General features: G+C 45.0%; 1 protein-coding gene across 19 annotated transcripts in view; it reads left to right on the top strand.

Moving 5' to 3' along the window:
* The window catches only part of DOCK10 (dedicator of cytokinesis 10), a 239,284-nt gene that overhangs the window by 158,823 nt on the left and 65,413 nt on the right, over positions 1-15,048 (top strand). For 18 of the 19 annotated variants that reach the window (XM_034780722.1, XM_034780736.1, XM_034780720.1 and 15 more), the window contains 6 exons: positions 6,545-6,637; positions 8,670-8,793; positions 8,975-9,096; positions 9,827-9,913; positions 10,456-10,548; positions 12,337-12,455. In XM_034780722.1, coding sequence (XP_034636613.1) covers positions 6,545-6,637; positions 8,670-8,793; positions 8,975-9,096; positions 9,827-9,913; positions 10,456-10,548; positions 12,337-12,455 — 638 coding nt within the window. The remainder of the gene's footprint in view (positions 1-6,544; positions 6,638-8,669; positions 8,794-8,974; positions 9,097-9,826; positions 9,914-10,455; positions 10,549-12,336; positions 12,456-15,048) is intronic. The other variant, XM_034780717.1, reaches the window with a different exon arrangement.

The raw sequence follows: 15,048 nt of genomic DNA, 5'->3' as shown, positions 1-15,048 counted from the left end.
CGATCCTTTTTAATACCAGTTATTAACTATATCAGCTGGAAGTGTCAACCCTGCAGTGATAATTCAGTGATTAGGCAAAAAAACTTGCAAAAGATGGCTATTTTCAAGAAAAGGGCACTGCCATCATATACAGTATGTTTTGAATTCAAAAGTCACGCTGTGCCTATACTATACCTGGAAACAGCCTTAGGAAAACAATACAGTGTTTTCAATATAGACAGCATAGGACACAGATTTTATTTATTTATTTTATTTATTTGTTATTTGTATCATCTTAGCACTTGGGAGCACCAGTCACGGACAGGACCCTATTATGTGAGGTTCTGTACAGACACAGAACAGACAGTCCCTGCCCCAAAGAGCTTACAGTCCAAGACAGACACAAGCATACACACCCCCAGCACAAGCCTGGGTTTTCAAATTTGGGTGACTAAGCCAGGTACCTCAATCCATGTTTAAGCTCCAAAATGCCTGTTTTATGCACCCAGCACCAGTCCTCGACGAGCGTAAATGACTTTCGCTTCATTGACTTCAGTGGAGCTATTCTGATTTACACCCACTACGGATCTGATATGAGGCCTGATCCAAAGCCTATGGAAATGAATAGGAGCCTCTCCATTGTCTTCAATAGACTTTGGATCAGGCTCTTGGATTGAGGATTTTCCAAGCTGTTGTGGGTATTTGTTTATTTACATATTTCCCTTTAATTTTAATAGAACACCTGTCTAAATCCCTAGATTGTCTTGAAAATCTCAGTACTTACATCTTTATTTAGCACTTAGGCCTTGTCTACACTACGAGAGTAGTTCGATTTTACTTAAATCGAATATTTGGAATCGATATTGCAAAGTCGAACGTGTGTGTCCACACTAAGGACAGTAATTCGACTTTGTGAGTCCACACTAACGGGGAAAGCGTCGACATTGGAAGCGGTGCACTGAGGGCAGCTATCCCACAGTTCCCGGAGTCCCCGCCGCCCATTGGAATTCTGGGTGGAGCCGCAAATGCCTTCTGGGTAAAAAAAAAAGGGGCCAGGGTGCTTTTGGGTAACTGTCGTCATCCGTCCATCACTCCCGCCCTCCCTCCCTCCCTGAAAGCGCCGGCGGGAAATCATTTCGCGCACTTTTCAAGTCATTGACAGCGCGGACGCCACAGCACTGTGAGCATGGAGCCCACTGCAACCATCGCTGCAGTTGTGGCCGCTCTCAACGCCTCGCAGCTTATCATACAGGTTGCCCTGAGGCAGATGCAGAAAAGTCAGGCGAGGAGGCTACGTCAACGCGGTGATGACCTGAAGTCTGAGAGTAGCACAGACCTCTCAGAAAGCAGGGGACCCAGCGCCGAGGACATCACGGTGGCAATGGGTCATGTTGATGCTGTGAAACGGCGATTCTGGGCACGGGAAACAAGCACTGAGTGGTGGGACCGCATAGTGCTGCAGGTCTGGGATGAATCACAGTGGCTGCGAAACTTCCGCATGCGGAAGGGAACTTTCCTTGAACTTTGTGAGTTGCTGTCCCCTGCCCTGAAGCGCAATGACACCCGGATGCGACCAGCCCTGACTGTCCAGAAGCGAGTGGCCATAGCCCTCTGGAAGCTTGCAACGCCTGACAGCTACCGGTCAGTCGCGAGCCAGTTTGGGGTGGGCAAATCTACCGTGGGGGTTGTTGTGATGCAAGTAGCCAAGGCAATCGTTGATGTACTGCTGCCAAAGGTAGTGACCCTGGGAAACTTGGAGGCGATCATAGATGGCTTCGCAGCGATGGGATTCCCAAACTGCGGTGGGGCCATAGATGGAACTCACATCCCTATCCTGGCACCGGACCACCAGGCCAGCCAGTACATTAACAGAAAGGGCTACTTTTCCATGGTGCTGCAAGCACTGGTGGACCACAGGGGACGTTTTACCAACATCAATGTCGGATGGCCGGGCAAGGTTCATGACGCTCGTGTTTTCAGGAACTCTGGTCTGTTTAGACGGCTGCAGCAAGGTATTTACTTCCCGGACCACAAAATAACTGTTGGGGATGTGGAGATGCCTATAGTCATCCTCGGGGACCCAGCCTACCCGCTAATGCCCTGGCTCATGAAGCCCTATACAGGTGCCCTGGACACTGAAAAAGAACTCTTCAACTACCGGCTGAGCAAGTGCAGAATGGTGGTGGAGTGTGCTTTTGGACGTCTCAAGGGGAGATGGAGAAGCTTGCTGACTCGCTGTGATCTCAGCGAAACCAATATCCCCATTGTTATAGCAGCTTGCTGTGTGCTCCACAATCTCTGTGAGAGCAAGGGGGAGACCTTTATGGCGGGGTGGGAGGTTGAGGAAATTAGCCTGGCTGCTGATTACTCACAGCCAGACAGCCGGGCGATTAGAAGAGACCAGCGGGAAGCGCTGTGCATCCGGGAGGCTTTGAAAGCAAAGTTCCTGAGTGAGCAGGGTAACCTGTGACTTTCTAATTTTGTGTACAGAGAAGCCTTCACCCCACTTCCAACACACGTTTCAAAATAAAAATAGTTCTACTTTGTTAAAGCACACCGTTTTCTTTAATACTGTTTTCGCGGGAATTTTTTAAAACTGGGACGCAGACTGTGGTGCGGAGCGGGTGTAGTGTAGTCGCGCGAATGCAGCTTCTAAACTCAAGGACTGACAGGCTCCGCTGCGGTGGGATGGTTCTTTCAACGGAGCCTGTCACCCCTCCTGATACGGACTGTGTGTATGGGGGGTCTATGTGAGTTTGTGGCAGGGGTGGGACGGTTACAGATCCCCTGCTGTGTGGCTCTGTGATCCTGCCTAAGGACCGCCGCTTAAGATCTCTAACTGCCCTCCCCTGACACAAAGTCACAGAGCAACCCACCCCCCACCACATAACATGAAAAGAACCTCCCAGACTAACCAGGGTAAGTAGTCACTGCATCACTGCACTATGTATGTGCCCTGCTGCTGTGCCTGCCCCCTACTATGTACCCTGCCAAAGGTGACTGTCCTGTCCAATTACCAACCCCCTTTCCCCCCCCTCCTCCAAAAGAACATGATGGAAACAGTAGTTAACAGAAACATATTTTTTATTATCAACTACACATGGGACTGGGAAGTGAAACTTGGACGGGGGCTTGTGTCAGGCGGGAAGGAAAGAACTTGTCAAACTTTGGGGAATGAGAGCCTTCTGCTGCTCGAGCTCTCTGCAGGGGTGGAGTGAGAGTTAGCAGGGACTCTGCCGCCTCTCCTTCTGTGCACTTTGGGTGAAGGGAGTATGGGACTTGGTGGCGGGGGAGGGCGGTTAGAGATGGACTGCAGCGGGGCTCTGTCCTCCTGCCTCCGTTCCTGCAGAACATCCACAAGGCGCCGGAGCGTGTCCGTTTGCTCCCTCAGTAGTCCAAGCAGGGTTTGAGTCGCCTGCTGGTCTTCCTGACGCCACCTCTCCTCCCGATCCATGTTGGCTTGGTGCATTTGGGACAAGTTCTCCCGCCACTGGGTCTGCTGTGCTGCCTGGGCTCGGGAGCAGGCTATAAGCTCTGAGAACATGTCCTCCCGTGTCCTCTTCTTCTTATGCCTAATCCTCCCTAGCCTCTGGGAGTGTGATGACAGGCTAGGTTGTGAGACAGTCGCAGATGGGGCTGTGGGAATGGGAAAAAGGGAGTGAATTCCTCAGAAAGATAAATGTAGTTGTGAACAAAGAACATAGTCTTTCTCTGTGAACAGGACCATGCACAGCACCTATCACATGCGCACTCAGCACAAGGTCGAATTCTCGGCCTTCGCATTCAGTGTCTGGGGTTTTGCAGAGCACTTTTGAGAACCCTGTCAGGACAACGGAATTGCTCTTGCACGCAGACATGGTAAGCCGTAGATTCGTGGCAGCTTAAAACTTTAATATTAGCAATGGCCTCATTTCACATTGAAATCAATGTCGGTCCCTGCTGCCAGCAATCCGGCAAGCAGGAAGTCTGCTCCTGTCCCACACCCTCGCGGCTGTCCCCGGGAACGATCCCTTTCGGCTGACCCTCTCCCGCCTCCACCGCGTGGCTGCAAACCAGCGGTTACAGTTCTGTAAAGGAACGGTAAAGCAGTCCCAACACTAACATTCCCCTACCTCATTCAAAGCAGGTCATCATGAGCGACATCACCCTCATGAGGATCTCTGAGAGCGACAGACAGAGAATGCTCCGGGAAAGCCTTCAAAGACCAGGGCCGTATGCCGCCATGCTGTGCCAAGCAATGATTCCAGAGTACTTGCTAGTCTCGTGGCGCGGCAACGTGTCCTACTACGGAGGACCCAATAAGGCCGCTCTCCCCAAGAACCTAATGCAGCGGATTTCAAATTACCTGCAGGAGAGCTTCCTTGAGATGTCCCAGGAGGATTTCTGCTCCATCCCCGGACATATAGACCGCATCTTACTGTAGCTGCAGTAGCAGGGACTAAACAGTAGAGCGGCTTGGGCAGGACAATCATGCAAAACCGGACATTGCTAGATTTTTTTCAAATAGTTGCACTGCCCATGACTGAACCGTTAAGTTAATCAAACTAATCATGAGAAACCCATTTTTTAAATTGTTAATAATCATGTTCTGTTACAAATAAATGTTTAGATGTTTACAACACTTACTGGATGATCCTTCACCAGATTCTGTGTCTGGGGTAACGGCTGGGGAGGGTTGGTAGGGGATCTCTGTAAGGGTGATGAAGAGATCCTGGCTGTCGGGGAAATCAGCGTTGTGAGCGCTGTCGACTGCCTCGTCCTCCTCATCTCCTTCCTCATCTTCCCCGTCCGCTAACATGTCCGAGGATCCGGCCGTGGACACTATCCCATCCTCAGAGTCCACAGTCAGTGGTGGGGTAGTGGTGGCGGCCGCACCGAGGATGGAATGCAGTGCCTCGTAGAAACGGGATGTCTGGGGATGGGATCCGGAGCGTCCGTTTGCCTCTTTGGTCTTCTGGTAGCCTTGCCTCAGCTCCTTGATTTTCACGCGGCACTGCGTTACATCCCAGCTGTATCCTCTCTCTGCCATGTCTTTAGAGATCTTCTCATAGATCTTTGCATTCCGTCTTTTGGATCGCAGCTCGGAAAGCACGGACTCATCGCCCCACACAGCGATGAGATCCAAGACTTCCCGATCAGTCCATGCTGGGGCCCTCTTTCTATTCTGAGATTGCACTGCCATCAGTGCTGGAGAGCTCTGCATCGTTGCCAGTGCTGCTGAGCTCGCCACGATGTCCAGACAGGAAATGAGATTCAAACTGGCCAGACAGGAAAAGGAATTCAAATTCAAATTTTCCCGGGGCTTTTCCTGTGTGGCAGTTCAGAACATCCGAGCTCTTACTGCTGTCCAGAGCGTCAACAGAGTGGTGCACTGTGGGATAGCTCCTGGAGCTATTAGCGTCGATTTCCATCCACACCTAGCCTAATTCGACATGGCCATGTCGAATTTAGCGCTACTCCCCTCGTCGGGGAGGAGTACAGAAGTCGAATTAAAGAGACCTCTATGTCGAACTAAATACCTTCGCGGTGTGGACGGGTGCAGGGTTAATTCGATGTAACGGCGCTAACTTCGACATAAACGCCTAGTGTAGACCAGGCCTTAGACATTTAAGTGCCTAAACTGGTATTCAGGGTCCAAATTTTAAAGCAAGTGCACGCTTGACTTTGGCGTATAAATCTCTGCACAGTAAGGTGCCTAGGTCTAAATCTGAAAATCCAGGCCTTGTTTATCATCATGATGAGCTACTTAAAATTAAAGGGTGGGATTTTCAAAAGCACCTAAGTGACGAAGGAGCATAACTGCCACTGAAAATCCTCCCCTAGATATATTGTATCTAATATAGCAGATTAGATACAAAGAACAGCCCAATTTGTTATTTTACATATTTTTCACATTTATATGGTGGTTTTGCCTCTGTGAGGGCTGCAGGGCTAGTCCTACTATCCTTATGTTTGTGTGTAACCCACTGGTAAGTGTGTGTTACAAGTCCCCATCTGTGATGGAAATGAGTTGGTTCAGCCCCCAGCTACAAAGCCTTGGATTTTTAGCTCAAGCTGTAGTAGCTCTGGCTTTTCACTCTGGAGGTCCCCTGTTCAACCTTCAGCATATCAGCCAAGCTGGTGGTCGTCACATCTGCATGGCTCACTTAATGAACAGCAAAATGTAGATTGTGCATGTTGAGATATGATGCATTAAGATGACATTAAAAAACTAAGATTATCTATGTTAGATTTCCAAACTAATTTTGTGGTATACAGAGTTGTTCAATGAATACAGCACAAAAGTGGGAGAACATGCACCTCAGTTTTCCCATACATAAAATAAGCTAATCAAGAATCATAGGAGCTAGAAATAGAAATAGAAAGGATCTATTAAATACCCTGGTCCTGCCAATGCAGGGAGGAGTTGTTATGCCTAGAGACCCCAGTAAAGCATTGGAGTTGAATTGTGTAGAATGAGTCCATATAAAGGAAAGACACTTTTGTAAACCCCTTTTTAAGCTATGGCTATATTACTATTATCAGCATGCCTTGACAACTGAACTGAAGTATAATATTTTAACAGTGTATTTATGGGAAGCCTGGCGGACCATTATTTACCACAGCAGCCTACACAGCAGTGCTACATCATTCACAGAATCCTGATTTCTATGACGAGGTCAGTCCATTCTTCACTGACTAGACAATATGACTATATGCATTTAATTAATGGCATAGAAATGAAAAAAAAAATATTACCTGCCTGCTATAAGTGTTCATATATCCAGGTGAGTGTGAATTTCATTAGATAGAAAGATTTTTACTCACTGAAATAAACACACAGCATGAAATAAAATCTCACCATTTCTCTGAACACATCATAATGGTCAGTCTTTCTGTAAAGTCTTTTGTGTACAGACTTAGTAATGATCAGTCCTGCTCTCTAATGTGTATGTCTGTATCAAAGGTCAAGATCTAACTTTAACTCTGTTTAACATTTTCATTACAATAGTCTTTAGAGGTAAAATTCCCGCATGATGCCCAGACCCAGCTCAAGCCCCTCCATACCATTGGAGCATTTTTGTGGATCCAGTGGCCTGAATACACCACATGGCTTCATCACACACAAAGTGGCTGTGGCACCCCACAAGCATAGCAACAGCTTTGGGGGATGTAATGCAGCCCACACACTCAATTGGTGGGGGATAGTAGTAGCCGCCTCAACTCCTTTGCCTGCAAATGGACACTTCACCAACATAAAGCCTGATTCCTCAGGTGCAGGTGAATTGAATTTCACCCTAACCAATACAGAGTGCTTAATAGCCTTGAGTTGTTAGTGTTTTTGACAGCACACTAACAAAGGATTGTTGCTCTTCTAGACTTTGCACTTATGGTTTCAGTGTATACTAATACTGGTAATACTGTAGACAGCAGGGCCAGTAATCATTCAGCATTTTCCAAACAATTGGCTTGGTCCTGTGCTCTTAATTGGCAAAACTTTCCATTAATTTCAGTGAAATTTAACCTGAGTAAAGAGCACAGGTCAGGCCCAATGGGTGGAATTCCTCCAAATACAGAGTATCCATTGAAGCTCCATGTTAAGAGCTTAAGGGGGACTGATTTTCAGAGGTTCTGAGCACCTATTGACTTCAACTGGAGTTGAGGGTGCTCAGCAATTGGTTCAGAGGGCCTTATGCAAGCCCTCCACATTACAGTGAGTTTTTTTTCCAACATGAATGAAATATTGAGTTCAGACTTCACCATCTAACAGAAATTGATTTGGGTGGGCCAACTGCACAGTGACCCTGACAACAACACATCTAGTGCAGTATCTAAAAGACCCTAGTGCCACGTTTAAAGAAATTGTTTTAAGCTGCATGTTTAAATGCTCATTTCACTGCTATGTTTATAATATAGGTCTTTTCATCCTTAACCTGATATAACATCAGAAATATGTCCCAACCCAATTCCTAACTCTTACCTTAGCTGCAGGATTAGTTTAGGTACAGCATTACTTCATAACTACTGTGCATAAGAGGTCTTATCCATTAGTCACCACCATAACACTTTTCAGTGTATTTTTCCCATGTCTTTCAATAGGTAAATAACAGCCCACCTTGACTTTGTACAGATTAGTGAACAATAGATTAGTTTTTCTTATTGTGGCCTATGGAATGTATGACTCATCTGAGATCATAAATAAAAGTTTTTATTTTCACGTCAACCCTTGTTCACCTTCGGTCTTTATTATAAAATCAGTTATGATGACATATCATTAGTATTTTTAATTTAAAGGGTATCCAGGCTGACTCACTCTCCTGCTAAAGGAGAAGTGATAGGGAAAGAAGAATGGTGACTCCTGGTTAGGGTCAGTGTTGAGTCTGATGATGTGGAGATGATTGGTTCTAAGCAGCCTGTTTGAACAAGGTTCTTCAGTTTTCAGTTCTGTGCCATTTCATTAGAAACACAATTATTCGCTCAAAGGAAAGAGAAGAAAAACCAGTTTAAGTGGAAGTAATAAATGGTGCCTCTCAATGATTTCTTTAAAAGAACAGCTGTTACACCACTAAAAAGAGCAACACACAAAGAATCAATTGCCAGTCAAAAGGCCAGTTTTAATTAGAGATATATAGAAAGAGAGATTTCTCCTTTAGAGCCCATCTGGTTGATTCCCTTTAAACTAAAGAGAGGTGTAACCTTTTACATTTCAGGTGAAAATTGAGCTTCCCACTCAACTCCATAAGAAACACCACATTCTGTTTTCATTTTATCATGTCACCTGTGACATAAATGCAAAAGCTAATGCCAAAAAGAAAGAGGCTCTGGAAACACCAGGTACCTGCAGTAGAATTACTTTCAAATAATTCCTTGCTAATGTTTGTCTGCGTTATATTTATAGTGATATATGTTCATCTCAGGATTTCAGAATTTCTGTTTGTGGCTATTATTTACTATGATCCTATGAACCAAAGATCTTATACTCAAAAATGTCATATTGATTTGCTCTTGTGTGCAGTTGGATATGCTTGGCTTCCTTTATTGAAAGATGCCCAGTTAGCTTCTCAAGAACATAACATTCCAGTGACAACCTGTTTGCCTCCCAGTTACTTAAACTTTCAAGATCCTGCAAATGGAAAGGTATTAAGTAATATTTATATATTATTCAAAAGGAATAGAGAGATTGAAGTTTGTGTGATTAAAAGGATAGGGCCAGCTTCTCATTTATGCCTTGCTGGCAATGTAAAGGAGCCATTGTGTGAATGATATACTGAACCATACTGCTTAGTGTGTTCATATGTATAGCATTCAGTTTTTAAGTTAATATGTGTACCAACAGATCGGGGGCAAATTATGCCTCTTCCAGTGGTGTGCTGGGAAAAGGAGGTACCCGCTGACTGGCAGTGCATGGATAAAGCACAAATTGTTCCCAGCTGCTGGAGGGAGCATGGTGAAGAGTGGTTTTTTATACAGTTTTAGCTGGGGTCCCTGCAAAGTCTGACTTGCACAAGTCCCATGATCCTTGGCATAGTGCCCAGGATTCCCCACTGAACCTTGAGTTGTGCCCTGTTAAGAATCCTCAGCAGGAGAGTTACGGGCAGTTTCATCTCTCTTTGTACTAACTGAGCAATGCAGAGAGAGTTGAGTAGGCCTGTGGATCTAGTCTATTGTTTTGTGGCATTGACAGGATAGTGGGGGAACTCCCATTGTGACTGAGAGCTGAATATTTAAAATAATACAGTATCCTGAGTGAACTTGCACATTCACAGAGCTGTGCAGCAAAAAGTGATGCAGAACTGAACAGTGTTGACATGTTTGTACTTTTATGCTGTTTGCAACTGTTGAAATAAGAAGAAAATATTTTTTACAGCAGAGTGGAAGTGACATTAAGTGGGTAGACAGTGGGAAGCTGCTTTTCAAAGTGTCTTCATTTGTTGTATCGACTGTAAATACTCAGGTGAGTTTGCATTTTCTATCAGATATCCTTAACTCCTAATCAGAAATGCGTGCTTGAAAAAAACTGACAAATGATCTTAATATATCTTAAATCTTGTATGAATCTGTTTGTCTAACATTAAAGATAATCTGAATGTAGGAGGGCTAAGGAGAGAGGAGTGATAATTACCCCTTTTAAGGAAAAAAGAGGCATTATTTTGGCTGATACAGGAGGGTGTAACTAGAAATTTAAAAACATCCTGATGTTGAGATCTGTTAGATCGGGGGAAAACCCCATTGCTCAGGACATTTAAAACAAGACTGGACAAAGCACTAGGAAATGCAGTCTCTGCTGGTAAACAAATGGACTACGTGGTCTAATCCTTGTTGGGCTTTCCCATATCTGATTCCTGTTATTCTGTGACGCTTTGTGCTGTGTGGTGTAAAGTGTAAAGTTCCTGGATTCTAACCACCATGACCAATTCATGGAGATGGTTAGCAAATATTTGAATTGCAGTCCATGCTAAAATAGGTATTAACTTTAGCATATGTTTATCATTTTAGGATCCATATCTGAATACCTTTTTCCAGGAGTGCCAAAAAAGAGAAATGGATCTCTCCCAGCCTCTTACCTCAAGCTTTGTCATGTCCTGTAAGGTAAAATAATTTAGAAGTGTTACAAGCTGATGTAGGTAAATAAATTTTAAAGGCCAAATTCTAGTTCTCTTTGAATTTGCCTCCCAAGTGAGCCCATGGCCTGCTTATGTTTCTAAATTGCCATGGGCTGGATTGTGTCCCAAGACACAGATCATCATAAGGGAGGGCATGTTGCTGTGCTGCTCCAGGAGCAATGCAGAGAAGGAATTGGCGCTTGGAGAGCCACAGTTATCTTGCTGCTCCCCTCTTGCTCCAGAGAGTAATCATTTTTTCCATGCCCACTTCTTCCTCTTCCCTTCCTGCATGAGAGCTGGGGGTAAGAAATTGGCATGCAGTGCCACGTACCCCTGTATGCCTGGAGCAAAGATACAGGTCACCCTCATAAGGGGGATCTTACTCCTGTTTGCATTCTTGTATGGATGCTCACTCCTACAATGAATTCTTAATCCATTTGGCAGTGGGCAAATCCCATGGGCCCACCCTAAAATATGTAGTTTGGAGCGGAGCAGAAAGGAGCTAGAATACTGAAGGGCAAGTTATGAAACATATTAACTTCCTTGGTGATCGTCTAAGTCTAATAGCAGTTTATACGTTTAGAGATTAAAGTGAAGAGTATTTTTCCCCCATTGCTCCATTTTCACAATTAAGCTGATTTTACTAAGCTGCTTAGTAAAAGATAATTTTGCTGCAACTTTCCAATAGTGGTGACATTTCTCTGGACAACTATTTAAAGATGTCGTGTGTGTGTGTGTGATTGTTTCTGAAAGTGAGATATTTGTTTTGTTGTTTTTGTTGTTGTTTTTTATATGTAGTAACAATTAGTCCTGGTTGAATTTAAAAATTGTGACTATTTTCATGAATAAAAGCATTAGGTTCAGTTTTCTCTATTATATAAGTTATTTGTGTATATTCAGATAGTTACTAGGTATTGGGGAAAATGTTTATGAATGCCCAAAAGGTGCACAAATTTTAGCATGAGTGATTACACATCCAGAAAAGCATGTTAGAAGTGAACTGTTCATTATTTGCTGCTTTTTGTCTTCCTCTTTATTATATTTCAATCATCCAATTAGGAAACAGAAATAAAATCACGTGAGCTAAGTGATCAATTGCACAACATAAATAGATAACAGATATTCAAAGTGAACAATTCATGAACAAACAATAGGCAGAAAAATATTTGCCCAAACTTTCGGCTTTTATTAACTAATCAAAAATGCATTTGTAGAAAATCAGAGAGCTAAATCCATAACACTATTATTTTTAATGAATAATTCAGTTAGCTCTGTCAGTTAAGATAATGGAGTGTCATTGTCCAGTCAGTAGAGTGTAACGCTGTTCTTAATAATTGTGATTTTTGACTTGGTCATAAATATTTTATCCAAAATGAAACACAGCATAAGAGGTCTCAACCCAGGTATAATTTTTTCTCAAAATTTTTGGGGAGAAAATCTTTAAAAGTAAGAACTTCAGTCCTTCACAAATGGTATATATTTTCTACTCTTTAACTGAAAAAAAAAAAAGTCAGGCAATAATTTCTACTTTATAATCACAGAATAATCAGAAGCTATAAAATCTCAAGAATAAAAATTCAGGGTACAAATTCATACTTCAAAAAATATCTTGACATGGAGCATGATTCTCCACTGTCTTACACTGATTTAATTCCACTTACTTCTCTGCAATTACCAGATGGTGAAACCAGTGTAATGGAGTGGAAATTCAGGTCCTGGTGGATTGTGGTTTATGTCCGTAATCTATCATTATTCTGCCTTGTGTCTGATACAGAATTTACTGAAAATTGAGAAGATCCATGTAATTATGAATTTTCTTCCTGTGATCCTGAATCAACTCTTTTGGGTTCTGGTACAAAACGACGTGGATGAGGTTACCACTTCTGTGACAAGGTATCCAAAAATTTGTTATATATAATAGAATTAAGGCCAAATTCAATCCAGAGTGTGACTGTTGACATCAGTCTAGTTATGAACCAGGGCTGAACTTGGTGTTTAGATTTTAATAGAAGATGAGCTCATTATCCTAAAATGTCTGACTCCTAGATCTAACACAGGGCTTTGCAAGTAAGTCAAGTAACTAAGTGTAGGATATGACATCACATAATTGACATCACCCACAAAATGTATTCTTCCTACGTAGACCTTGCTTTCTCTACTATTTCAAATCAGTTGGCAGCCAACAGGTAAAGGGGGTTTTCTATAAAATATATAATTCTCGGACGTGCTGAGCACTTCCTGAATGGTGCTTAGTGTCCTCAATTCCCTCTGACTTCCTTGTGGGTTGAGGCTACTGAGCCCCTCAGTGCCTTCTAGGATTCAACTTATAACTAGGTGAGTCAGGTCCAGTGGCAGAGTTAGAGTTAGTGGGGCCCTGTGCACAGCTTCATTTTTGGGGCCCCTTCTTGGGACCCAGCCAAGAAAAAGAACATTCTCTATTATCTCTCTTCTCCCCCCCCCCCCCCCCCCAGTCCCCGTTTTTCATTCTTTTTTTTCTTCATCCTCCTCCTATAGGTAATAGGAAGTAAATGAAAATCAAGTGAGGTACCTTGATTGTTTTTGTAGTCTAACTTATTTTTCCACAGACCACTTGAAAATCGCTGAGGGTCTCGGCGGATCACTTAATGGTCTTTCCAAATACTGTTTATACCATTAGCTAACTATTGTAAAGCGCTTTGGATAAGAGTGCTTTATAAAAAAAAAATGTGAAAAAACGTTGGGGTGTAAGGTCTGGCCAGGACTTAGGGTGCTGGAGGGGGCTCAGGGCTGTGGGTGCAGGGTCTGGGAGGAAGTTTGGGTGCAGGAAAAGGCTGGGTGTTGGGGTGTAGGGTCTGGCCAGGAGTTAGGGTGTGGCAGGGGGCTCAAGGCTGGGACAGGGGGTTGGAGTGTGGAGCGCTTACCTGAGGCAGCTCCCATTTGGTACGAGGGGTGCAGGTGGGGGTGTGTGTGGGGGTTGCAGGAGTCAGGGTGGGCAGGGGGCTGGGGGTGTGTGAGGGGGGTGCAGGAGTTAGGGCTGGGGTGCAGGGTCTGGGAGGGAGTTAGGGTGCAGGAGCAGGCTGGGGATTCGGGTGCAGGGTCTGGCCAGGAGTTAGGATGCAGGAGGGGGCTCAGGGTTGGGGCAGGAGGTCGGGGTGTGGAGTGCTTACCTGGGGCAGCTCCAGCGAGGGAATGTGGGGGGATGGGTGCAGGAGCTCCCGTTTAGTGCTCAGGGTTGGGGTGGGGATGGGGATGTGGGGGGTGCAGGAGTCAGGGCATAGGGTGTGGGGGGCTGGGTAGGTGTGGGTGGTGCAGGAATCAGGGAGGTCAGGGGGCTGGGGTTATGTGTGGGATGTGCAGAAGTCAGAGCAGGGGGCTGGCGGTGTGGGCTGGGGTCATGGGGGTGCTCCCAGCCCCCTGCCCTGAGTGGCTCACGGCAGGGGGCTGAGGGGATATGTTTAGGGGGAGTGTGGGGGCCCCGCCTTTGCTCTTCCCTGCTCTGATTCCACCCCCTTCCCCAAGGCCCCGCCCCTGCCTCTTCCCCCCACTCCTCCCCCTCCCTCCTGGAGCGACCTAAGCCCTAGCAAACAGCTGTTTGGTGGCGGGGGAAGCGCTGGGAGGGAGGGGGAAGGACGGGAATACAGCACGCTCGGTGGAGGAGGCGGGGAAGAGGCAAGGGGGAGCTTGGGCTGCTGGTAGGGGAGGAGCCTGCAGCAGGAGCCCCAGGAGCCAGCAGGACCAAGCTGCCCTGTGTTTTACTGTAAATCCACCTCTGATCAGGTCACCCTGTTTTGGACAGTTTGCAATGAAAACATTTATGCCGTAACAATGAACAACAGGGAAGGCATTATCCAAGTAATTAACAGTCAGCTGGAGAGACTTACCAAGGGTCTGTGACCTCCAGGAATTTCCAACTAAAATATTTGTTTAAAATAAAATATTTATTGCTATTATTTACCATGAGATCAGAAAAAAATAATAAAAAGAATAATTTCCAGTGGATGGGCTGAAAAAGAAAAGTTGTACTGCATACAGTTCTCTTTGTTGGCTTTTCCCCAGCCATTAAAGGCCTGGGTAGTAACCAGAAGACAAACACAACTTAATCCTCAGTAGTCCCATTGGGTTTATAAGTGTTGTTAATGTATTTTATATGTTTAGTGAAGCTGGTTTGCAGTGTTTAACTGTTGAAGGGCGATTCGTTGTAAGACTTCAGACTCCTGATGCTTGATTCCTCAAGTTGACTTTAATGGCAGCTTAGGGGGCTCAACACTTCAAAGGTTTTCAGGCCGAGTACTTCCATAGAAGTTATGTCTGGAATGAATTTAGCAGTGTCACTCCCCTGGCTGGCAGAGACTGAGCTCATCCCAGTGGTGATGTAAGCAGTCTCCAAGAGAAGGATGTCAAACCTTTTCCTATGACCCCTAACTTAGGCTTACCATACGTCCGGATTTTCCCGGACATGTCCGGCTTTTGGGGGCTCAAATCCCCGTCCGGGGGGAAATCCCCAAAA

This window comes from Trachemys scripta, chromosome 9 (genome assembly GCF_013100865.1).
Source record: "Trachemys scripta elegans isolate TJP31775 chromosome 9, CAS_Tse_1.0, whole genome shotgun sequence".
Classification (NCBI taxonomy): domain Eukaryota; kingdom Metazoa; phylum Chordata; order Testudines; family Emydidae; genus Trachemys; species Trachemys scripta.
Note: the sequence above shows the minus strand (reverse complement) of the source record. Positions and strands in the feature narration are given on the sequence as shown.